Source organism: Gekko japonicus, unplaced genomic scaffold (assembly GCF_001447785.1).
Source record: "Gekko japonicus isolate JY-2015 unplaced genomic scaffold, Gekko_japonicus_V1.1 scaffold3414, whole genome shotgun sequence".
NCBI classification, from domain to species: domain Eukaryota; kingdom Metazoa; phylum Chordata; class Lepidosauria; order Squamata; family Gekkonidae; genus Gekko; species Gekko japonicus.
This window is the reverse complement of record NW_015175470.1, coordinates 60,879-85,919: the sequence shown is the minus strand read 5'-3', so window position 1 is coordinate 85,919 and position 25,041 is coordinate 60,879. Positions and strand designations below refer to the sequence as shown.

At 46.1% G+C, this 25,041-nt stretch overlaps 1 protein-coding gene across 1 annotated transcript in view; it reads right to left on the bottom strand.

Annotated features, from left to right (window-relative positions):
* LOC107122809 (metalloreductase STEAP4-like) overlaps positions 1-25,041 on the bottom strand; it is a 30,604-nt gene that overhangs the window by 4,406 nt on the left and 1,157 nt on the right. The window contains exons 2-4 of the mRNA XM_015425951.1: positions 8,172-8,648; positions 6,603-7,130; positions 1,421-1,585 (exon numbers count right to left, since the gene is read on the bottom strand). Coding sequence (XP_015281437.1) covers positions 1,421-1,585; positions 6,603-7,130; positions 8,172-8,627 — 1,149 coding nt within the window. The 5' untranslated portion in view covers positions 8,628-8,648. The remainder of the gene's footprint in view (positions 1-1,420; positions 1,586-6,602; positions 7,131-8,171; positions 8,649-25,041) is intronic.

Below are 25,041 nucleotides of genomic sequence, written 5' to 3'. Positions count from 1 at the left end.
GGAAACCGGCGACGGAGGCTCCAGGCCTCCGGCGCCGGCCTGGACTGGGGGCGGGGGGGTGGGGGGAACCGGCGACGGAGGCTCCCCTCCAGGAGGGGAGGGAGGCGGCGGACGGGCCGTGCAGGGCCCATTCGCCAGGCAGGATGGGGGCTGGAGGTAGGGAAGCCGGCGGACGGAGCCTATCGGCTCCGTTCGCCGCTGGGCTGAAAGCGTCCCTTACCGTATGTGGGGAAGATGGCCGCTCAGAAGAGCTGGCTCCGATGACTGGCTCCCTCCCCTCCCAGCCACCCAGCCAATGGCAGGGCAGGTTGGCTGAGGGAGCCAGTCATTGGAGGCAGCTCTCCTGAGTGGCATATTTTCCACCCATACACTAACGGGGCGCATTTTAGAATTTTGGCACCCACTACTCTTTTATATAAGGGAGAGATTACTCAACTTGGGCATCAAGGCCCTAACTGCAACCATTAAAAAAAACAGCCACATATTGCACTTACGGTTAGTTCCCTACTATGTATGGTTGCCAACCCCTAAGTGAAGCCTGGTGATCTCCAAGAATTACAACTGATCTCCAGACTACAGAGACCAATTCCCCCAGATGGTGCTTTGGTGGGTGGATTTATACCCCACTGAGGCTCCTCCTCTCCCCAAAGCCATACTTCCCAAAGCTCCACTTCCAAATCTCCAGAAAATTCTCCAGCCCAGAGCTGGCAGTCTTATTACTCCAGACTCCACTATGAGGCAGGTGGCCTCTTTTGCAAACACAAACTTTGGATCAACTATATATTAATCCTTCTTGAGCAAATGATCTTTACAAGATGTCCACTGTCCAAGAAGCAATAATAAAAATGAAAGGGGCAACCACAGATAAGACAGCAGATGTTCTACAGGAAGGAACCAAGAGAAAATTCTTTGGTGATTATCTCAAAAATGGATAAATGGATAAACTAAAGATCATGTTAGTTCCATTTCTCCTCCCTCCACTACAGATGCTAATTTTCTTTCCCCAAGCATTTCCACTCTGCTCTAGTCAAGCTGATTACAATATGGATAGCACCTTTGCATCCTAAGGTCCTTTTGTACGACACCCCTCCCACCTTCTGACTGGGATATAAAGACACTGAGATCTCCTTACCTACTCATATCTGACAAAGAGATATTTGACTCTCAAAAGCTTATACCTTGTAAATCTTGGTCTCTAAGGTGCCACTGGACTCAATTCTACCTGCCCACCCCTGGTCACACTTCAGTACCACACAAAATAAAATTAACAAAAGGAAAAGGAACCTGTCCCTCAAGAAACTGAAGTCCTATGCACATTTATTTGATGAGTGGAAGTTGCACAGAAATTGGTGGATCTCACTTCTGAGTAGGTTTGGATAGGAACACAAGAGGAGGAGTAGTTCTGGCAAGAGGTTCTCACCTGGACAAACCGAAACTCTCTCCAGTTGACACTGTTGGCGACGGAGGGCAAGGATGTGATCCCAAGCAGGAGAAACAGGAAGAAGCCCAAGATACCGAAAGCGAGATATGAGTCACTCAGCCAGGCATAATCAGTTCTAAATGAATCTGTTTTGTTCTTAAATACCTAAGGTGAGAAAAATTTAAAACAGATATTTAGTAGAGAGACAGTTTGGTGTAGTGGTTAAGTGCGCGGACTCTAATCTGGGAGAACCGGGTTTGATTCCCCACTCCTCCACGTGCACTTGCTGGATGACCTTGGGCAAGCCATAGTTCTGTCAGAGCTGTTCTCTCAAGAGCAGTTTCTGTCAGAGCTCTCTCAGCCCTGCCTACCTCACAGAATGTCCGTTGTGGGGAGGGGAAGGGGAAGGAGTTTGTAAGCTGCTCTGAGACTCCTTTGGGTAGTGAAGGGCGGGGTATAAATCCAATCTCCTCTTCTAGTAGTTTGTCAACAATGAGTAAAAAAAATGGTTTTGAGAGTTTTGTAAACTTATGTCATCTTTGCCTTGCAACAGATAAAAAAATTGCACCCACTAGGGTACAGTGAAAATCTTTCTGGTTGTTACTGGACTGTAGGATAGTTAAGTGGATAGGGAAGTGGTTGGAGAACTACACTCAAAGGTCCTTTCCGCACTTGGATCTCATCCCTGGTTTTATCAGAGTTCAACTCGCAACACAATACCTTGCATTTATCCCTGGTTGTAACAGCATCCGTTTATCCCGGGACAAGTGTGGGGCAAAACCGGGGTGACCTCAATGTAATGTGGAAACAAAAAATACTCTGAAATAATTACAGGGGTGAACTCGAGGGTAGTGTCGAATGTAAGTTCGGGGACAGGGCTGAACCAGGATTTAAGGTCTAGTACAGAAAGGACCAAAGAGCAGTTGTCACTGGCAATTCATCTGAATGGAAGGAGGTGTCCTGTGGGGTGCCACAGGGCTCGGTTCTGGGCCAAGTAATTTTCAGTATTTTTATAAATGATCTGGATGAGGATGTGGAGGGGCTACTCATTAAATTTGTAGATGACATTAAATTGGGAGCAGCAGCGAACACACCAGAAGATAGAGATAGAATTCAAGAAGATCTGGACACACTGAAAAAGCAGGTGGATGTGAACAAGGTGCAATTTAACAAGGATAAGTGCTGAGTTCTACATCTGGATAATAAAAATGAGGAATACACATATGGGATGGGGGATACAGTGCAGTGTGAACAAGATCTTGGGGTAAGGGACTGGAAGTTAAATATGAGCAGCCAGGGTGATGCAGCAACAAAAAAAAAGGCTAGTGCAATCTTGGGGTGTATCAACAGAGGCATAACATCCAAATCACAAGATGTCATAGTCCCGCTGTACACTGCATTGGTCAGGCCGCACGTGGAGTATTGTGTGCAGTTCTCAAGGCCTTACTTCAAAAAAGGATGTGGACAGAATGGATCATGTGCAGAGAAGAGAGATGAGGATGATCAGGGGCCTGGAGTCCAAGCCCTATGTGGAAAGGCCAAGGGGCCTGGAAATGTTTAGTCTGGAGAAGAGGAGGATGAGGTGGGACATGATTTCCCTCTTTAGGTATTTGAAGGGTTGTCACTTAAAGGAGGGCCAGAAGCTATTCCTGATGGCAGCAGAGGATAGAACTTGAAATAATGGGTTTAAATTAAGGGCGGGAAGGTACCAGCTGGATATTGGCAAAAACATTTTTACAGTAAGAGTTGTGCAACAGTGGAACCAGTGGCCTAGGGAGATGGTGAGCTCCCCCTCCCTGGCTGTCTTTAAGAAGCAGCTGGACAAGCACTTGACAAGGATGCTCTAGGCTAATCCTGCATTGAGCAGGGGGTTAGACTAGATGGCCAGTATGGTCCCTTCCAACTCTGTGATTCTATGATTCTAATACTCAGTTACTTAAATATTCCGTTAATTAATATTCAGTTAAACAGAGAAAATCTTTCTGGTTTTTTAATATTTGGTTAATTAGGGTGAAAGGCTGGGAAAGAAAGAGTTCCCTTCTATGGCAACTGAAGATGAAGGTTTGCCTACATTGGTTTCACTCAACCAAGGACAGTATACAGTGAAGTAAGGGAAGGCTGGATGAGATAACAGAAATTGGCTGTGGTAGGAGCCCCTCAAAATGTCATTGTTCTGGTCCACCAAAGGCATCCAGCACACAACACTTGGGATGTCTCAGAGCCTATGATGATGGACAATGGACAAAATGACATAGGTGAGAAGCAGTCCACAGCAGTGATGCAAATAATCTACTCTGAAGGGTAGTTGCGAAGATAAAATAAAAGAGAGGAGCACCATGTGTGTTGCCCTGAGTTCTTTGGAGGAATGGAAAATATATGAACTGAATTCATTGAGTTTTCTTTCTTGTGGACTCATTCAATCCCACCAAGACAGAATCCAGGCAAGATGGAAGTGTTACCGGTGGGGGGGGGGAGGTCTGAACTGGGAATTTATCACCTATTCTGGATGGGGTTGCACTCCCCTTGAAGGAGCAGGTCCATAGTCTGGGGGTGCTCCTGGACCCAGGCCTACTGCTGGATAAGCAGGTGGCATTTGTGGCCAGGCGTACCTTTTACCAACTTTGACTGGTTATCCAGTTGCAGCCTTTCCTGGGCAGAAGAGATCTGGCCACTGTGATGCATGCCCTGGTTACATCTAGACTAGATTACTGAAATGTGCTCTGTGAGGAGCTGCCCTTGAGAAGAATGTGGAAACTTCAGCTGGTACTGAGTGCTGCAGCAAGAATGTTGACTGGAGTGGGTCATAATGTTATGTCACTGATATTAATTGGGAAAATTAGCGTAATTGGAGAAAAGTGAGAGGGGATAAGTAGGGGATCTCCACCAATGTTTATGGGGATGTTTCCCTGAGAACTCTCAAATAAACCAGACTAAAGTACAACAGAAAATGGGTTTTATTATAAAAGAATAAAGAGCAAATATACATATAAAGCACATGGGGGAAGCACACAAACTATCAAAGAGGGAAAAATAAAAGTAAGTAGTGGGGAAAGATTTGGGGAGGGCAATAATTACCATGTCCTGAAGATCAAGGTCCATATAAGGTAGTGAGGGAAACAGCCAGCATTTCCCAGAGAGACAGAAGAAGCCCACAGAGAGTAGGGGTACACTGTTTTGCACTGAGAACATCCACACACTGCACTGGGCAGAGTGTGTCCAGGTACAGGTAAAATTGACCCTAAGGCGGTCTGACTTGTGTGTCCCTAAACAATACCTTGATTAGATTTCCCAGGGTGGCTAAAGACGTAGGGAAACTTGTGACAATTTGCATAAGTGGTGTTAATGTCTGCTTGATGAAACTGCCGGATGTAAACTAAGATGTGGGTGCTTTCTGATGACCCTTGAATACAGAATGAGAGAAGCTATCAAGTTATATGAATAGCTTGTTAATTAAGGGGAATGGGCAAGGGGAAGCATGATCAGGTGTGATGATGTTGCACCAGGACAGAATATTGTCTTTCCTGTGAAACCCATTATCTCTTTTAGGGTGGGGAGAAAAGCTATTAGCAAGTCAGTTACTCTGAGTCACCTACCCAAAAATAGTTTCCCAGGCTTGTCTCTGGCCAGTGTCCATTTTTTTGTGTGCTCCATTTTGGTTCAATTGCTAGGTCAGGCTGAACAGGGTGATAATTAAAGAGGGGCACCTGGATTCAGACTGCCTGTCTGCAGGAGGGGGTCTGGCTACTAACAATCGGGACCATATCATTCCAGTGTTGGGCCAATCTACAAAGGCTCCTGATTTGTTTCTCAGCACAATTCAAGGTGCTGGTTTTGACCTTCAAAGTCCTACATGGTTTGGAACTAATATACCTGAAGAACTGCCTACTCCCATATGGACCTTCCTGACCACTATGGTAATCTTTGGAAGCCCTGTTTTGGGTGCTGCTAAATTCTGAGATTAGGAAGGTGGCAACCCGGAAGAAGGCTTTCTCAGTCATGGTACAAAAATTCTGGAACTCTATCCCCAGGGAAATCCATCTGTCCCCCATCTGTTGCTATCTTTCTTCAATGGGTGAAATGTTTTTTTGTTTTGTTTGGCATTCCCTAAATGATTCCTTCTTCCTAACCAATGCTTCAGTTGCTGTCTTTATGTTTTGAATGTATTTTAAGTGTCTTTAATTGTTTTAATAAAGTGTGTGAGGGGAGTTGATTTTAATGGTTTTAAAATGTGATTTTATAATGCATGTCTTAAATTGTTCACTGTGAGAAAAACATTTTGTAAATAAATGAATACTTTTTGAAGTCTTTACTAGGGATGGGCATGAACTGAAAAAATTGAGATTCGTGACTGTTCATGGTTAGTGGGGTCTCTCAAACCACAAACATCCACAAATGTTTCCGTTTAATGAACCAGTTTGTGGTTCATGATGCAATGCATCTTGCAAAAGCCATTTAATGAGTTCCCTTTAAATGGCTTCTGCAAGCTGTGCCACCGCCACCATGTGACTCGCAAGTCTGAGCTTATTTGCGAGTTGCAACACCACAGTTGCATGACTAAGTGAGTGAACTCAGAAGGCATTTAAATGTCTTCTGAGTTCACTTTTGAGTTGCACCACAGTGGTGGTGCAGCTTGGAGAAGTCATTTAAAGAGACCACAGTCTCCTTAAATGCCTTCTCCTAGCCCTGCCACTGACACCAGCATGTCTGCCAACATGAACCACATGAACTTCCCAAAACCACCAGGGAGGTTCATGGAGGTGGAATGGCACAAACCTCAGTTTGTAAACCATGAACTGAACCCAGTTCATCACGACTTTAAGTTTGTGAACCAGTTCATGCCCATCCCTAGTCTTTACTGTGATCACAGTCTGTAAAAGGAGTCCAAAAAGATCGGAATGGTCCCACTGCATCAGTGAGGATGTAAGCAGAAATGTGCCAGGGCCTTGAGGTCTAGGTGATTGCCACATCACTCCCACATGAAGTGGCCTTCCTCATCATTCCCCTACCCCTCAGATGTCTCTGTGTAAGTGAGGTGACAGTGGAGGGAACACTATCTGCATAAAGTGGAGTATATTCTCACCGACATCAGAGGGCCACAAAGCAGCCTATGATTCTACAAAGTTGCTCCACCTCTCAAGGCTGGTGGTGAAATAGGACAAGAAACAGCACAATGTCAACTTACCTGTTGGAGAAGATAACTGTCGGATCTCCATCTTACATAATAACGTATAGGAATGACGAGTGTAAACAGAACATGTAGGAAAGCAAAAGCCAAGGCAACCAGGCCCAGCTGTTTTCTGCAGAGCATCCACTTGTCCAGCCAGTCTGGGAAGCGCCTGTATTTTGTCCCTCTGTATAATTGAAGAATAGCTGCAAAGATCCCAGGCAAGTAAACCAAACCAAGAAGGATGAGTGCCACAATGGGACAGATTCGATTTGGAATAGTAATAGCTATAAAAAAGGAAATGTCTTTGTTTTCTGTAATGTAACGGTAGACTACATCACGGATTAGACAGTAGATGAAAAGAAATGCAGTGAGGCCCAGGGACAGATAAATGGAGTACTTCCACATAGGAAAGAGTTGCAGAGGGTAATCTTCAATTTCTTTGGCTGCTAAGAGCGATCCTTTGTCCAGCGGAGTGAGGCCAAGGCTTCGAACAATATCAATCACCTTTTCTTTTGCTTTGCTGTCATTGCCACAGACAAACACCTGCAGCAAAAACAAACAACGATGACAAAAGGAATATGTTGCATCTTTATTGTAATAGTGGATCTGACTTGAACAAGAATCTGGTGATGATGAAATGGTTTCCCTTTATTGTTGGTTTTTTGGAACAGAAGATAAAACAAAGACAGTTGTGCCTTTAGACTTTCTATAGATAATTAGACCAGAAGTCTAAGTGATACAATGCAGGAACATAGTTTCAGTTGGGTAGCTCTGTAGGTCTGCAGAAGAGCAAGATTTGAGTCGAGTAGCACCAAGACGGACAAAATTTCCAGAGCATAAGCTCTCAAGAGTCAAAGCTCCTTTTATCACATCTGATTAATTGGAAATCTGAACATTGAATGGAATCTTTCAACCTTACCTTCTGTGGCTTCCCTTTACATATGTGTGTGTGAGGCAAAGCACCCCAGTTTTACCAAGGGTTAAGACGAATAACAGTGGGTCTGCTTCATCATGCAGGTGTTTCTAATTAGCCTCTCTCATAGATACTATCTGTATCGCTTTTAAGGCCTGATATCAGAATGTGGTAATTGGGTAAGTGAAAAACCTGTGCTCAATTCAGTAACTAGATGGGAAGGGGGAGCCAGGTGCAAGTTGCGTCATCTCTTGGAGGGCTCCAGTGAATGAGTGCTCTGATGGATTCTGAAGACCACCTGATGCCAGAGAGCAAGAAACTATAATTGGACTTTAGATAAGGGTGATACTACACTAACTTTTGATCCCATGGGACAGAGGAATAAGCTTTTGAATGGTGCACCAGTTAAATGCCAGGTACTGTCAGAAAGAGAAAGTCAACTTTTGTTGTATTCTTAGCTCATTAATTCAAGAAACTGTGTTGTTTTGCAGTGTTTTAACGTTTATTTGCTCAATAAACCTGTGTGTATTTTTCTAAAGGCTTTGGTTTTCTTGTGTGCATTTAACCTCAAGGACACATAAGTTTGAGCACTGCTTACTCCTCTGGGAGGCAGTGGCTCAGAGGAACCCTGATGGGGGGGGTTTCACCTTTTGTTCCAGAGATATTCTTACCTGTCTGCTTGCATCCAGTGCTCCTGACTGTAGAGCCCATGCTGACACTGTGTTAAATGCTTTTACCACTTTACTCTCTGGGAACAGCTGGGCAAGATATTCAGCATTGCTCTCAGGATACTGGTTTATTTTGAGGTTGTTGCTAACGTCCACCAGCACTTTCCCATCGAGAGTTTCCTTCAGCCTTTCCAAAGTGGCATAATGTATTCTGGGGATTGCTATGATGATGATGTCAGAGGTCTCTGCTGCTTCTGCGTGGGGTAACACTGTGGCTCCTTGAGGAATCAGTTTGGAATTCTTAGGATTTCGGCTTCCATATACTATAGTATAGCCACACTGTATCATCTTATGTCCTAGAGATCTTCCAAAATCTCCTGTTCCAAAAATACACACAGTCTGTTTCTTGTTAGGTAGATCCGAAGTAAGTGGCATTGTAGTGGTGGAATGATTCTCCATTTTGGACAAGTATGAAGTTATCTGTTTTAATACAAGATAATACATATTGAAGTTCTTTTTTTTTTAACCTACTCACTTACTATGATTAAAGGGACTCAAGGTAACCTGATCCTCAACATGCATGTCACTTGACAAGACCGCCCTCCCCATCTGAAAAATTGTTTATTTACAGACCAGCATAATTGCATGAGATCAATTGCTTGCATCTAAAAGTCCTGCCTTATGTTGGCATTGGAAACCAGACTAGCTCCTGCCAAATACTACAGTGAATTATTTGTTCCCTCGGTGTTTTTATGCAACACTGCTCTACCTCTATGGACTTATTACATTCTTTGTCCCCTCATAAATACAAAATAAATTAAATACTGCCATTCTGAAAGTCAGTTTCTTCTTCCAGGGTGCAGAGAAAGGATAGTTCTAATGGGGATATATAAAAGGGACAGATGTTGTACATGCGGTTTCCTAATCTCATATGCTATTTACACCAGCAGGAGACCTCAGTTGACCTTAGAACTGATCACAACCCACATCAGAAGGTAAATATTGATATTACATATGGTGCACCAAGAATGGAGAGAAGCAAAGTTCAAAAAAAGGTACTTTTAGGCAGCTGTTTTGAGAAAGCAGGAGGGGAGCAGGCAAATGTGTACTGTGTAGCCACTGCCTTTATTCCCCAGACAGGTGTTTTATCAGTGGAATGATGACCATGTGAGTGTGAGCTACAGTGCTACCCATGGAAGACATAGTGGTTTGGGAGATGGAAGCCAACATAAGCAAGAGGAGCAAAGGCATTTTGGCTGCAGTCCTAGGAACACTTTCCTGGGAGAAACCCCATTGAATAAAACATTCCTTACTTCTGACCAAATACTTCAGATCACTCCCTTGATGTTTTTATGTGGCCAACATTTGCATGCTTAGTCAGAAGAAAGAGACTGACATAGATAAATGGTATAAACTAAGGGCAGCTTTCTTTAACTATTCATTCAACAAGAATAAACTATAACTGGCAAGGGCTGCAACACAGGTCCAGCCAAGAAATCCCCTGATCCCTTTTTCAACCTTAAATGGGGTGAACCACTGAGCCCCTGGCACAAGTCAACCACAACACGGCCTCTGCCAGACAGCAGACATGCTAACACCCCGCCATGAGCCGACCACCTCTAGCCATGGAGCACGAGGGGAGACCCAGCATGAGGTGTATAACAAGCCACCCACAGTCCCCATCCGAGGCCCATACCCAGGAATGGTTTGTGCTAGGTGTGCCAACCCCCCAAACAAGGGTGTGTGTGTCTGTCAACTGGTGTTCCCCCTCATAACAGAAAAAGGCCAGATTTCCGCAAACCCTATTTAACTGCATGGCCTAGAGCCAATCCCTCTGCCTCAAAGACAGTGTGAGGTAGGCAAAAAACCCCTTTCCCAGCCAATCTGAAAGGGGGGCAAAAAATTCCTACCCGGCCCCAAGTTGGTGACCAGCCGAAGCCCAAATTGTCTAGGGAGGGTGGTTGGACCGATTGCAAACGAACTGCCCCGATGAGGGGGAGTGATGCACTAATAAGCACCAAGCTCCACCCATCACCAAATACCCGTATGAGCGGGAATCGCCCCAAACAAGTCCCCCTCCTTCCAAGCATGCAAAGTAGGTCCTTCATCTTTATGCAGCCTGTTGGGCTGCCGTCTGTTAGGGCCATACAATGGAGTGAAGTACAAGAACCTTTTGAGTACTGGTTGTCCCAAGGCCCAACTCATGCCTCAAGAGGGTTGCCTTCTGGATGCTAATCATAAATGTTTGTTCTCTACAAAATCCCACATTTGGTTATCTGTAACAACATCTCATTTTTCTGTGCCCTGTCTGTTTCCTTTTTTTTAATCCCCCCCCCCCCGCAACTACCACATGAACTGGAAATGTACTGGAACAAAACCAAGAGGAACAAAAGAACTCTATACAGATATTGATAGCAAGTAATTGCAAATAAAAGTGGTAAAAGGATTAAGTTACGTGCCCTGCTCACTTACTTCATTATTATTATTATTATTTTTTAAAACGAACATAATGAGAGTTCTGCTGAATAAAACCAGTGGTCCATCTAGTCCAGCATCCTGCCTCACACACTGGCTGACTAGGTTCTGTGAAAGGGCACAGAGGCTGAGGTTTTCCCTGATGTTGCCTTCTGACACTGCTATTAGAGATTGACTTCCCTTTAGTCACCATGACAAGCAACCACTGATAGACCTCCATGAGTCTGTCTAATCCCCCTTTTAAAGCCGTCCATACCTGTGGCCATCACTACATCTGTCAGCAAATTCCACATTTTAATCACTTGTTGTGTACAGAGGTATTTCCTTTTGGCTGTCCTGAAACTACCATCAGCTTCACTAGATACCCTTGAGTTCTAGTATTCTGGTAGAGGGAGAAAAAGTTCTCTCTGCTCTCTCTGTCTGGTTAATAAGCCAATACAAAAGTTGTTTGTGCAGAAATTACTGAAGTTCTGCACTTTTAAACAGTAGACTTTTTTTAAAAAAAGGTGACATACATTTGACTTCACTGGAAACAGTCAGTCATTCTTTAAAGTTAACTGGCAAAAGATATAACTAGACCTCTCCAAGGATCCCATCTGAGGGTGGCTTGAAAAATTTCTCCTCAGTGTTTGTATTCACTCTCTGAGAAGGGAGGCTGAGTGTTAGATTTCTGTAATGTTCCAAAGACTTTCTAATGGTTCTGGTGTCCTGTGAATCTCCAATGGAGGAAGCCCTGCAGACTTCTCTTCCTGGAGATTTAGGTATGTAGACAAAATGTATACCACTAGGTGGCAGCATGGCTTTATTTGGCAGTATTATGTTTTACAGCTTTATATCTCTTTTTGGCAACAGAATACTAGAGAAATATATTTGTTTCTTTTATGGGGAATAAACACTATACAAATTCAATAAATAAGTAAAACAACATTTACTGCACACTGTATGTTTTGCTAAGTAAAGCTCTGTCATCTCACTGTTTTTGCCAAAAGCTTGATTATTCAATGTGACGGTGACGGAGACAAAGCACTCTCCTGTGGGTCTTTGCACTTGCACCTTGTCACGTGAAATTCTTAAGATGGTACAGCAACCCACCGTAATCTGTGCTGAGGTCCAATGCTCCCTCTAAGCTGTGGAGTCTTGTGAGCAAAAATTCTACTTTGTGAACAAGCGATTTGGCTAATGCATAAATTAGTTTGCTCTGGAGCCATCATTCCTGAGCTAAGACAAAAATGTGTTGAGCTGGAGTCTAAAAATCTGTGAGCTAGCTCACACTAACTCAGCTTAGAGGGAACACTGCTGAGGTCCACTACTATTTAAAACATACCCCCCCCATCTTTCAGTAGCTGACAGAATGCATGATCATAAGAATAACAATCAAGTTACATACCAATAGCACACAGCCCATTAAGAGACTGCTGCAATACAAGCACATCAATACATCCATCTAGGTTTCCTGACAGTTTGTGCTGTATGGTGAATTTCCGCCCCGGTTTGAGTAGGTGTGACAGGATGGCACACTTATGTCCAGTTACCAGGGCTTTTTTTGCAGAAAAAGCCCAGCAGGGGCTTTTTTTGTAGAAGAAGCCCAGCAGGAACTCATTAGCATAATAGGCCACACCCAACAGCAGAAACTCATCGGCATATTAAGTCACACCCCTAACAGCGCAGCTCATTAGCCTATTAGGCCACACCCTCCATGCCTTCTCTTGGCTTGCCTGGGCGTCCTGCGGGCAAGCCAGCCCTTGGACAGGCTGGGGAAGGCATGGGAGGCGTTTAAATGCCTCCCTGATCCTTCCAGGGCCCCCCCTGACCTCCCCACCTCAGAGTCGCCGGGGGGGGGGTCGCTCTCCAGGCCTTCACTCTGTAGCCATGCACACAGAGGTTTTGGCTGTAGTGGGCATGGCTAACTCTGAAGCCAGCCGGAACTCCGTTCCTGTGCGTTCCTGCCCAGAAATAGCCCTGCCAGTTACAAATAGCTGAATGAAGGCTTTTCCCCTTAATGGGCTGTGTGCTACTGATACGTAACTTGATGGTTATGATTATACATTCTATCAGCTGCTGAAAGAAGAGGTGCATATATACAGTCATGTGATCCTCGCTAACTAAGGGGGGGGGGATGGCAGCCAGAAAGCAAGAGCTCAGTGAGACCTGCGTGACTGCTTGGCTGTGCAACAGAGTGACCAGATGACAGAAAAATCAATTTTTGAAGCGGGCTCAGACCAATGGGACCGGACTTTATCAGGTATCCAAAAAACACGGGGCAAGGGGAGGGGGGAGGGGAACTCAGAGGACTGGGGCACAACAGACAGATGTCGCTGTCTGATTGTGCACTTTAAATCCATAAGGGAACAGCAAGGGGAACGGATCAAATTGCCCATGTGAACGCAGCCCAAGGGTTTTAAGTGTTTTAAGAAAGTGGGTGGGGCCTAGTGCGGCTCCTGACCAGTAGGGCTTCTGATTGGTCATTGGAAATCTGTTGGACCGTACCAATTAAAATAACATTGTTTGGGTGGCAGCTGCCACTGCAATGCTGTTTTTATTCTCTATCACACTCCTTTTTCCCAGTGTATTTTTTTAAAAAAAGAGTCCTTTTGTCCCCTGCACTTGGGCTTTCGCTCTCTCTGTGTGTATGTGTGTGGCTCAGCCTCCCATAGTGGCAGAGGTGGATTCGGGGGGGATTGTGGGGGATCGCAGTTCCCCCGGGTGAGGTACGGGGGGCGGGGCACATGACGAAGCCCCGCCCCCACGCTTCCGGCCGCCCCGCTTCCGGCCCTCATTCAGCCAGGAGGAGGCAGGAGAAGAGGGAGGGTAAGTTGCTTCCTCCCCGCCTCTCCCTATCCCTGCCTGCCTGGGGCCAGGGAGGGCCTTCGCGGGGCTTCCCCACACTCCCGCTGGCCTTGCAGGTCCACCGCCGGGCCCCTGATGTCAGGGGGTGTGGCATATGCTAATGAGTTATGCTAATGACTTCCCCTAGCTCTTTTTCTACGAAACGACCCCTGCATAGTGGCCATTTTGTGGTTGCACCCACGACCTCATGTCAGAATTCCAAAGGTGCCCACAAGCTTGAAAAATTTGGGGACCCCTGTAGTAGAAGGTATTTTTGTACTTTATTTACATGTGGATAAATAAATAAAAGCAACATGACTTGAATGTAGGTTTGCAAGGACCTTCGCATGAATGTTGTGATCCAGATGCTGGTAAAAAAAAAATGAGGGTGCACTGAAGTTTATAATCCATAATCAGAATTGTGCTTAGATGTGTTCCAGTCTAGTGAGCTGGCAAGCTGCTGCACATGCATAGGAACAGTGTGCGTGCAATCGCTTGCCATGTGTGTGGTTCTGCACTTGATCTGACTGCACAGGGCCCCAGTCTGAGAGTTGGAGAGAATACTGTCCAGCTGTTGAGGATGAGAGAAAGGACAGGGAATCCCCATTGTTCTTTCCTTCCTGTGGGACATCATATTACTGTGACTACCAATTGCCTCACAGTGCTGTGCATACACAGCTGTGGTTGCTACATACATGCACAATAGGGCTGGCGCAACAAAAGGTGTATCCGGGCCAGCGTTCTCATTGCGTCTGACTTCATGTCACTGTTCAGGTGCTAACATTTCCAAATGTTTCCTGTGCATACCCCCTTTCTCTTCCTCGAGCTGCAAGTCTGGAATCTTTATATATGTTTTCTAACACAACAGCTTGAGGCTTTTTTTATATATAAGATTCTGAATTGTGTGTATTAACTCACTGTGCTAGTCAATTGGTCAGTTTTATAGCTTTTGCCAGGGCTTTTTTCCTGGGGGAATGCGCCAGAACAGAGTTCCGGAACCTCTTCCAAAACATCCTTTTAAAAATATTTAAAAGTTCATGACTTTTCAGTAGACAGACGGAAAACTTCATTTCCCTCTTGAGAGTTCCTACACCTCTTTTTCAACCCCCTCCCCTTCTCTGGGATATTTATGACCAGTAACTCTTCTCCTCTTCTCTGCCCCCCTCCCTCAATCCCAACAAGGAGCAGCTTTGATCTGTACTCTGGCTGGGCTAGTCCAGCACTGGTTAAAAATGGAGCTCAGTCCAAACCCCCCCCCCCCTCTAGTGTGAAGTCTCCGGGCAGCCTGCTCTGTTTCTGCACAGAAAAAAAAAGAAAAGAAAGCTTCTATGGTGTGTTGTGGCCCAGCAGCTCCTGTGCGAGCAGTAATTTCCCAGATGTTGCAAGGGGCTACTGTTGGCAGCTGTTCCTGGTAAGGTCTCTGCAACAGGGCAGTTCTTGGTGCTGCCTGAGGTAAGGTATTTCAAAACAAACATTTCTCACATTTCTCTCTCGGGCAGACAACTCACCCAGGGGTTAGAAGAAGCAAAACAAAGCAGAAGCTGAGAGTCAGACTTAGATCAGAATCATATGTGCTCTGTAATATGCCCGGAAGGCTGACGTGAAGTTGTATATCTTCCTTCCTGTATGACCGCCAGTGAAGTTGTATATCTTCCTTCCTGTATGACTGCCACAGGATTTAGAAACCTGACACAAGGGTCTTTATCACTGCCTTTGTGTTTGTTTTTCTTGCTGGCATGCCAGCAATAGGAGAGCAGCTGAAAAGTTCTTCAAGCAGCACATTCCGTCTTAGGCCAAATTGCAGCCATGATAGTCACAACCTCCTGGCCATGGTTGGAATGTGCTGCTGAGCCCTGTGCTTTCTTCCTCCTACTCTCTGTGCAAAGTCTACCCTTCTCTCTGGATAGTGGCTTGGGTCCTGCTGAGAATTTCCATGGGCACCAGGGGAGGGCTGATTTTGCATCAGCTCCTCCCTCCTGAGGAACCTGATTTCTTCAGACTATCCCTTGGGTTCCCTGTCCCAAAGGAACAGCATTTGGGGGGGGGGGGATTGGGGACTACTTCACCTAATAGTATGCAGGGAAATTCTAGGTGGGGGGCTTTTTCACGGCTTTTTCTTGTCAGGTGCTACAATGTACCTTCCTTGATTAGACTTCATGTTTATTTGGCTGTTTCCTGCAATTATGAATGGATCCATTCATACTCTGATTGGATCTTTCTATAACTGCACCCCATGAGAAGCCAGAACCTCAAACCCATTGGGTATAACAGCCACATCCCATCACAATCTCTCTTTGCTACAACTTCATCTCTTCCTCCTCCCCTGTGACTTTTGGTTATAAACAAGAAGGGGGACCTGCGATTCTCGTGGGGGTGGGGGAGGAGAAGCTCCACCGGAGGAGAAGGAAGCAGCCACAGGTGAGCCTTCTCTGCTGCCCCCCCCTGTCCCCGGCACCCACAGTGAGGCCCGTGCCTCTCCAAGCCCTCTCTCCAAGCCTTCTCCCTCCTCCCCACCCCAGCACCGGCGGTGAGAGGCCTGAACTCGGCCTGCCGAACTTTCTCCCCCTTCCCCCCCAGCAGCAGCATCAGCAGCGGTGGGAGGCCTGAGACCTGAGCTCAGCCTGCCAAACTTTCTCCCTCCCCCTATGGCTGCTTACAGCCACTGGCCCGCCAAGCCTTCTCCTGCCCCCTCCCCCTCCCCGGCATCGAGGGCGCGGCCTGAGAGGCTTCCAGCCGCCATGCCACGCCAATCTCTCCTCCCCTTCTTCACCCTCTGCTAGTCTCCTTCCCCCCTCCAGTGGCTGATCTCCTCCTCCTCTCTCCCCGCCTCAGCTCCAGCGGGAGGCCTGAGCGGCTTCCAACTGCCGGCCCACTGCAGCATTCCAAGAGCGTTCCCTGCGCATGCACAGGAAATGCTCTTTTACTTTTGGGGGGATTTAAATATCCCCCCTATATTTTCCCAACTTTTTAGATTTTTGTGCACACCTGGGGACTTAGATACCCGCATGCCTTTGCTATTAGATATATAGATGTGTCTGTAAAATGTCTGTGTACGTCATATGTATCTGAGGAAGTGAGGTCTGACTGATTAAAGCTTATGCTGGGGTTCCTTTGTTAGCCTTTATGGTGCCGCTAAACTTCTATATTATTCTCCTGTCCCTGGTTAGTGTTAATTTGTTTGGTATTTGTGTGTGTGTGTGCCTGGAAGTCATGACTGACTTTGGGCAACCCTTAGTGAGGCTTGGATGTTTCAGAGAGGTGGCTTGCTATTGCCTACCTTGCCTACTGAAGTGCACAGCCTCTGCTGACTATGAAATTAACAATCCTCTATTCGGAATTAAATCCCATGACATTCCATGGGGTTTACTTTCATGCAGCCTAAATGTGTCTCTCCCTCCTCCTCCCTTGATCACTGATGGCTCAGAAATCTAGAGATGCCAGAAACCAGTTTCCATACCTTGGCAGGGCAGCAGGTGCTTCTTGCATAGACAAAGCAAGGCCTTTTTTAACCTGCTTCATAGAGGGCTTGGCTCTCTAACTGGAGTTGGGATGATTAAGAAACAATGGGGATTATCTCCGAAGTCATAAGTCAGTGAGAGGTTACAACTGGCAGTGAGTATTTCTAGACTTGATCCTCTAGCAGGAAGCAGAGAGGAAAGAGCACAAAGGGGATTCATTGGATGGAGATGGAAGCTTTTGATTTTCACCTCTTTTTTTGGCCATCAGGTTGCAGCTAACTTATGGAGACCCCATAGGGTTTTCAAGGCAAGAGACATTCAGAGGTGGTTTGCCATTGCTTGCCTCTGCATAGCAACCCTGGAATTCCTTGGAGGTCTTCCATCCACATACTGACCAGGGCCACCCTCAGCTTACGAGATCTGATGAGATTGTGCTAGACTGGGCTATTCAAATCAGGTGATTTTTTGTCTTGGGCTAATTAAAACAGAGCCCTGAATCTATACAGAAAAAAGGTGGATTGAAACAAACTTGCATCTCCATGATTCCATTTTGGACTGCATTCACATATTAACAGCCCAGGCTTATAGATTCACCGTGCTCAAAGTAGTGCTAATGACCCATGGACTTTCATGTCCTCCTTAGCCGTGAGTTGTGAATGCAGCACAGGCCCTGTTTGTCATTAATTAATGAGTCATATGAAAGCCAAAGCCCTTTTTTGTGGTGCACCAGATGTGTAACTTTTGTATAAACATCAACCAATCTAATTGGTTCTGCTTTCTAGAGAAAGGACCCCAGACTACCTGTGAGAAGAAAGGTTAGCAGCATGCATTCTGTTCCATAAACTTCAAACTTCACTCTGGTTTGGAAGTTCTATGAAAGCAGAAATCTCATTTTGCTAATTCTTATTTAATCCTAAACCAACATGCAGCTGAAGTAAGACTCTGCCCATCTCTAAAGCCCTCTGTGTGGACCATTTAGGCAAGCCTGATTTGAATGTGAAGCTGGTGAGGCAAAAGAGTTTATCCATGCACACAACACATGGGCTACAGCTCTTTGGTGTGCTAACTAAGGGCCAAATTACATGTTACGTAGGACATGAGTGCCCAACTCTAAATCACACTTCCATGTGGGGACTAATCTTTAAAAACCTCTCTATCACCTCTCATGGTTCTAAATGGGGGAGAGGGTTTCAGGCTTTCCTTCTGTGCCCTTTTCATAAGTGGATATTGATGCAGGGGGCTCTTTGCCCCTTCTTCTACATGTCCATCCTAGAACACATGGAATCTGTGGAAGGGACAAACAGCCACCCCAGGGACATTTCCTTTGACAAAAAATGACATGGGAGGGAAAGCCTGAAGTCCCTCCTTCCCTCCCCCCTTACATGGGTTAGAGCCATGCAAAGTGAGGGGGAAGTTTTTAAATATTAGTTTCTGCATGAAAGTGTGACTGAGGGCCAGGCACCCATGACCCAGCTTGTGTCACATGTAATGTGCCTTTTAAGTCCTAAGTATGTTGCTCAGGAAATAGACCCATTAAAGTGATATGCTGGGTGCAAGTTCTTTTGCCTCGCTAGCATCATGATTAATACAGGACTATTATTCACACTGAGAAACAGAGGGATCTCAGTCCGTTTCTTCCCTTCTCCATACTCAGGAAGAAATTACCCATCTCTTTCCAAGCCAGAGAGAGGGTTTCAGGTGTGTGTGTGTGGGGTGGCTTCTTTCCTTTGTTGTAGTTTAGAAAAATTAAGAAGCATCTGCAATATTCTTCTGCTTTACCTTCTTCACAAGTAGTCCAGCACAGGAGAACCTGGGTCAGCTCTTTCTGATGAAGCACAAGGGAGAAATATATCTCTCTCCTCCTGGAGACCTCCATGTTTGCTCTCCCTCTGGGGCCATCTGGGACATTCAGAAGATTTCATGGAAAAGGGGTGTGTGTGTGTTAACTAGTGCTGAGACTTGAATAAGTCAAGGAACATAGACTTGCCTCTCATTGTTTGTTAACCTTTTCCATACTTTATAGAAATGTACCTGCCTCTCCCCAGAGGCCTTTGCGAAGAGCAGAGGGATTAAGGGAGGGGAGTGGCACCAATAGAGGTTGGCGGGTATTTGTAGGCACATACCCAGGTACCCTGGCCACATATGTTATGGACTTATTGTAAGTCATCATTAATATTTATTTACCCAGGATGCAAAGAGGGACAGGGCTTGTGGGACTTCAAAAGTTTTGTAGAGGAGGAAATTTTGGTGGGTTCCTTTTTTTCTTTTGGCATGACCTTAAAAGGTGCACTTGTTGTGGTGTTTCTTTGCAGATGCACATTAGTTGTGACTTCTGAGTCACAAGGATGACTCACCTCTGAATTAACAGAACATTGGGATGCTCATAAGGGATGGTGTTCCTATGAATAAGTCTGTCATGTGTATTGCAACAGCACTCTCACAATAAATTAAGGATTCTCTCAGAAATGACATCAAAGTTAACCACCCTGCATTAGGGCAGAACCCAGTATACAGGGGTCATTTAGTAGAAAAAGAGGTGCAGGAGCACATTAGCATAACTTATTTGCATATGCCACACACCCTGACATCACCGGAAGTGTGTCAGAAGGCAACACCCACTGCTCGGGCTCCACTGAACTGTTTTGGAGTGCTGGCTATTGGGGGGGGGGACGTGCAGATCTGCCCTCACAGAGGAGGAAGAGCTCTTCCTTGAATAAAACTAGGACTTAAAGGTGCAACTGGACTGTTATGGACCGGGGGTTGGGGGGGACCTCCGCATCTTACCAGGCTACTTCTTGCTCTGACTGAGGGCTCCTGGGAGCAGGGGATGGGGCTTGTTGCATGTGCCTGCACCCTGGGCTCTTTACTGCTGGAGCTCTGCTCCTGTGTGCTCCTGCAGGAAATGACCCCTGCCAGTATAACAAAACAAGGCTCCGATCATACACAGAAGTTCCCGCGGGATACTCACAGATGCTGGGTGGATTTAACGGGCGTGATCACACCAGCACATCTGGCAAGCGTCGTGCACCCGTTGGCAAGCCATCACATCCCGCTGAAGATCCGTAGTTCAAAGCTACTGCAGAAACACCAGTATTATCCGCTTGCGACGGCCCACAGATGGACGTCCTCCATCTGATCGCTCCAGCTCCGCATGAAGTGCACCGGAAACATGCGCCGACAAAATGCTACCCCCGATTCCCTGCCGTTGCGTCTGATCGCGTTCGGCCGGGTCACAAGTGCGGCAGAGCAAAAAGCCACGCCACCCCCCTGCGTTCTCTGGCCAGTGTGACTGGGACCCAAGTCTTTCTACTTATTTAACCATTTTTTCACAAGAAAACGTCAGTGGAAGAGACTCCACTGATGCCCCAGAGAATTGGTTTCATTGCTCAATTATTCTGACAGTTAACTATATCTTTTCTCCCCTTTCAAAAGCAGGTTACAGCATGTGAAGTCTCACAATGGGGCAAATAGGGACTTCTGACAGCCATTTCAGCTTGGGAAAACAGTGCGAGGAAACTGAGCGCCTCCCCCCTTCCCCAAAGAGTCGCCAGTAGACACAAGGGGACCCAGGTAAGGGGATGGAATTGCGCAGGAAACCCCAGGACAGAGCAGTGGCCGAGCTGCTTGTGCCTGCGTCTTCAGGTGGGAGTGTTCCTGGTCCATGTGGAGAGGGAGGCAAGTCAGCGGCTGCCGCCAGCTTGAGTTCTCTCCCACCAACTGCAGCCTAGGCCACTCTTCTCAGATTGGGCCAGCGTTTCAAGGTCATTTGCATATGGAAGCTGATTGGACTTTACTCCATTCCACACCTCAATCTCCCCCTCCCCGCCCGCAAGACAGTTGGAACTGTCAGTTGCTCACATCTGAAGAACATAATCCGTTCACTTGTTTACAAAGGAGAGAAAAATACAGAAGGGATTATATTACAACATCCCAAGAGCGGCCTCTACAATCCTGCAGCACACATGACTGATTTTTTTATCAGTGACAACTGGCTGAAAGGTTAGCTTAAGATATGAAGGACTGTGTTAACAGTTGTAAGAGCAGACTGTATTTTAATCACTAAATGTTTTTCCACTATCTTACCTGACACCATTTCGCCTCCATAGCCTTGCTTGACAAGCAAGAAGACTGTCTTTTGCTGGTGTGCACAGTCAATGCATGCTTGAACTGCCTGCTGTAGCACCATGGAAGGCCGTTCAGGCCCAAAGTGGTCTGGAAGTTGCTGTACTTTCTTTCTTTCAAGATATGGCCCCACATTAGCTTGCTTGTTGACATAAATGCAAACTGAAGACAGAAAATCTCACTGTAATTATTGCAAAAGCTACCAAAAAGTCATCGCAATATCATCTGTTTTCTGTTTATGTGCATTGGGGAGCATCTAGACAAGTGGTTTTTCATGCAATTATACCACATATGCATGTAGAATGTTCAATTTATAAGTTTCTTCTTTTTTACATTGAAACATTATCTTAAAAGCATATAAACCTTTCCAGGACCTGTCACAAGAAAAGTAACTACAAAACAATGGGACATTTGTACATTTAAAAGACAGCAGAGTCGATAGAAACCGTACATCTGGGAGAAACCTGCTGAGGGTGGGGGCTGAGGAGGAGGAAGAGGGGGACCTCAGACAGATACAATGCCATAGACCCCACCCTCCAAACAAGCTTTTGCCAATCTCCAGGTGACAGCTGGAGAGCTCTTAAAGCTTTGGTGCTGGGGATGTGTTCAAGGCTCCCTCTAAGCTGTGGAGTCCTGTGAACAAAAATTCTACTTGGTGAGCTCCTAGCATTAAAGTTGTGAGTAAGTGATTTGGCTGCTGCGTGAATTAGTTTGCTCTCGAGCCATCCTTTCTGAGCTAAGACAAAAATCAGTGAGCCGGAGGCTAAAAAACTGTGAGCTAGCTCACACTAACTCAGCTTAGAGGGAACACTGGATGTGTTGCATTCTGGCAGGGGATGCTGTGAGTGTAGAAAACGATTTATCGACAGAGTAGTGTTTTGGAAAATCTTTAGGAATTGTTTGGTGCATTTACCATGGGGCACCCACCCAGAGCCTTTGGCATTTTCTCACTCTGCTGGCATCAAAACCAATTTAAGGCAAAATAGAGATATGGAGACTTTTCCATCCTCCTTTGCATCAATTTGACTTTGTTGGCAATGGCAACCCTAAGCCTGCAAGCACTCTCAGAGTGACTTCATGCCTCCAGACTGGCATGGCATCACTAGCCCTGGCTGCTTGCTCCTGTTCAGCAGGAGCATCCCTATGGAAGCTGCCTGGGTGATTTCAGACCAGCCACAGACTTTCTGCCTAACCTACTTTACAGCGTTGCTGCAAAGATCGCAAAGTCGAAGAGAATGAAGTAAGCTGTTTTGCTCCCCACTAATGAGAAAGACAGAATTTTGCCTAGAAAGAGGCTGCTGAGAGGGGAGGAGATAAAGTCGCTAGCTTAATGTATGGAAATTCATGGAGATTTGGGGGGTGGAGCCCGGAGAGGGTGAGGGGACCTCAGACAGGTACAGTGCCATAGACTCCACCCTCCAAACCAGCCATTTGCTCCTGGGGAACTATTGTTGCCAATCTTGGCCCAGCAGCCATCAAACCATTCTCTTCAACCCCCTGCTGTGCAGCTGACTTTCCCCTACAGTTGCCAATCTCCAGGTGGGACCTGGAGATCTCCCACTGCTACAATTGATCTCCAGATGACAGAGATCAGTTCCCCCGGAGAAAATGGCTGCTTTGGAGGGTAGACCCTATGACATAATACCTGCTGAGTCCTTCCGCCCCCCCGCCCAATGCTGCCCTCCACAGGATCCACCCTCCAAATCTCCAGGTATTTCCCTCCTTAGAGCTGGCAATCCTACTTTCCCCTCAGTGCCTGTTGGTAGGCAGCTAAGCTTCGTCCTGTCACCTATTTTGGCCTTTGGGAGAAAACACATTGGGGCCAGTCCTGATAGGGTTGCCAGCTCCAGGTGGGAAATTCCTGGAGATTTGAGGGATGGAGCCTGAAGAGGGTGAGGTTTGAGGAGGGGTGGGACCTCAGACAGGTACAATGCCATAGACTCCACCCTCCAAACCAACCAGTCCCTCATGGGGAACCATTGTTGCCAATCTCCAGGTGAGGGCTGGAGACCACTCAGAATTACAACTGCTCTGCAGAAGGTAGGGCAGACGTCAGCTGAAGTCAAAGGGGCAGATAATGGCAGGTTGATGGTTAGCTGGAAAGGAGATAGGGTTGCCAACTCCAGGCTGGCAAATTCCTGGGGATTTGAGGGGTGGAGCCTGGAGAGGGTGGGGTTTGAGGAGGGGTTGGACCTCAGACAGAATGCCATAGACTCCACCCTCCAAACCAGCCATTTCACCCTGGGTAACAATTGTTGCCAATCTCCAGGTGAGGGCTGGAGACCACTTAAAATTACAACTGCTCTTCAGGTAGCAGAGATCAGTTCCTCTGAACTGATAATGACAGTGGACTCTGTCATTATACCTTGCTGAGGTCACCACAGCAAATTGACACTGTTTGCCCCAAAACCGGAGCACTCTCCCAGAGCCTCTTCCTAGATCTCGTTGTATTTATTTCCACAACAGGCCTTATTCCTAGTCAAATGTATATATCCGGAGAGAGGTTAAATTTAGGCCCGCAAGGAGAAAAGGCTGAATGGTACAGCCTGATCTTGTCAGATCTTGGGAAATAAGAAAGGTCAGTACTTAGAAAGGAGATCTCCAAGGAAGACTCTGCAGAGGAAGGCAATGGCAAACCACCTCTGCTCCTCACGTGCCTTGAAAGCCCCTTGCTGATGTCACCATAAGTCAGCTGTGACTTGACGACACTTCACACACTCACAGACACATACACACTCCAGCAAAAAGACTCTGTGCAACTTTAACTGGAATGTCCAGTATTTTGACTGCCCCATTGCACAAACAGCTGGTATGTTGAAAACACTCTGCTCTATAATGGTTTTGAAATAGGATTGCCAGCTCCAGGTTGGGAAATATCTGGAGATTTTGGGGGTGGAGCCTCAGAAGGGCAGAGTTTGGGGCATAATGCCATAGAGTTCAACTTCCAAAGTGGCCATTTGCTCCAGGTGAACAGAGTTCTGTTGCCTGGAGATCAGCTGCAATAGCTGGATATCTCCAGCCACTGCCTGGAGAATGGCAACCCTATTTTGAAAGAATGTCTCAAAAGTCAAGTGCTCTTAACATTTATTAACTTTCCCCCCAGTCCATGGAGTGAATGATTGTGAGATTGAAACTGCTGGCAAATATTTTAGTATGCACTTGGATTACTTTTTATTTATTTATTTATTTTTGGATTTATATCCCACCCTACCCCCCCGAAGGCTTTGTTATTATTTCAAACAATTGTAAATCACCCGTCATCATTCACGTTAGGACTTTAGAAAGGTCGTCTCATTTTTTCTGTCTTAAATAACAATGTCACAGTTTCTAATTTAATGTACCATTAAAAATACAATTTGAAAAATGCACTTGCATATTTCAGAGGGTTTGGGTTTTTTTTGGGATGGGAGGGTTGGCCAGTAAAGCAATAAACATATAGGGAATACAAGACTGGCAAAAATCCAAGCTGAGGAAGAGCACTTCCAACAATCGTAAGTAATATCTAGAGTAATGATGTGATAAACCTGCAAGTTAACGTCTAAGAATTAACACTCACACTATGGAGTCAACTGAGATCCTTCTGCACAACTGCAGTTTCACTATAATTTGAAAAACACAAATGTGGGTTTACATTTTTCCACCTCAGTTTGCTTTCCCCCTTTAAATGAACTGATACAGCCAGTGAGGAGGAGCATGGGAAAACATTTGGCAGAAGAGGAATCCATGTCCTTACTAGAGGGTGTCGGAGGCAGTGAAAAGCTGGCTCTGTGCTCTGCTGGTGAGCAGTTGCTGGCTAACCCACAATGCTGGGACCACAGCGCTGTGCAGCTGGCCAGAGACCCCCACTGTGATTATGACTTGGCTTTCCTTGCTTTCTAGGGCTGCCTCTCCCCATCTTCTGTGCACTGGCCAAGTACTGCCTCTTAGCTCACTTGACCAATCTCACCAGTGGACGAAACCTGATGTTCTAGTTTAGGCTGTCATCCTACACC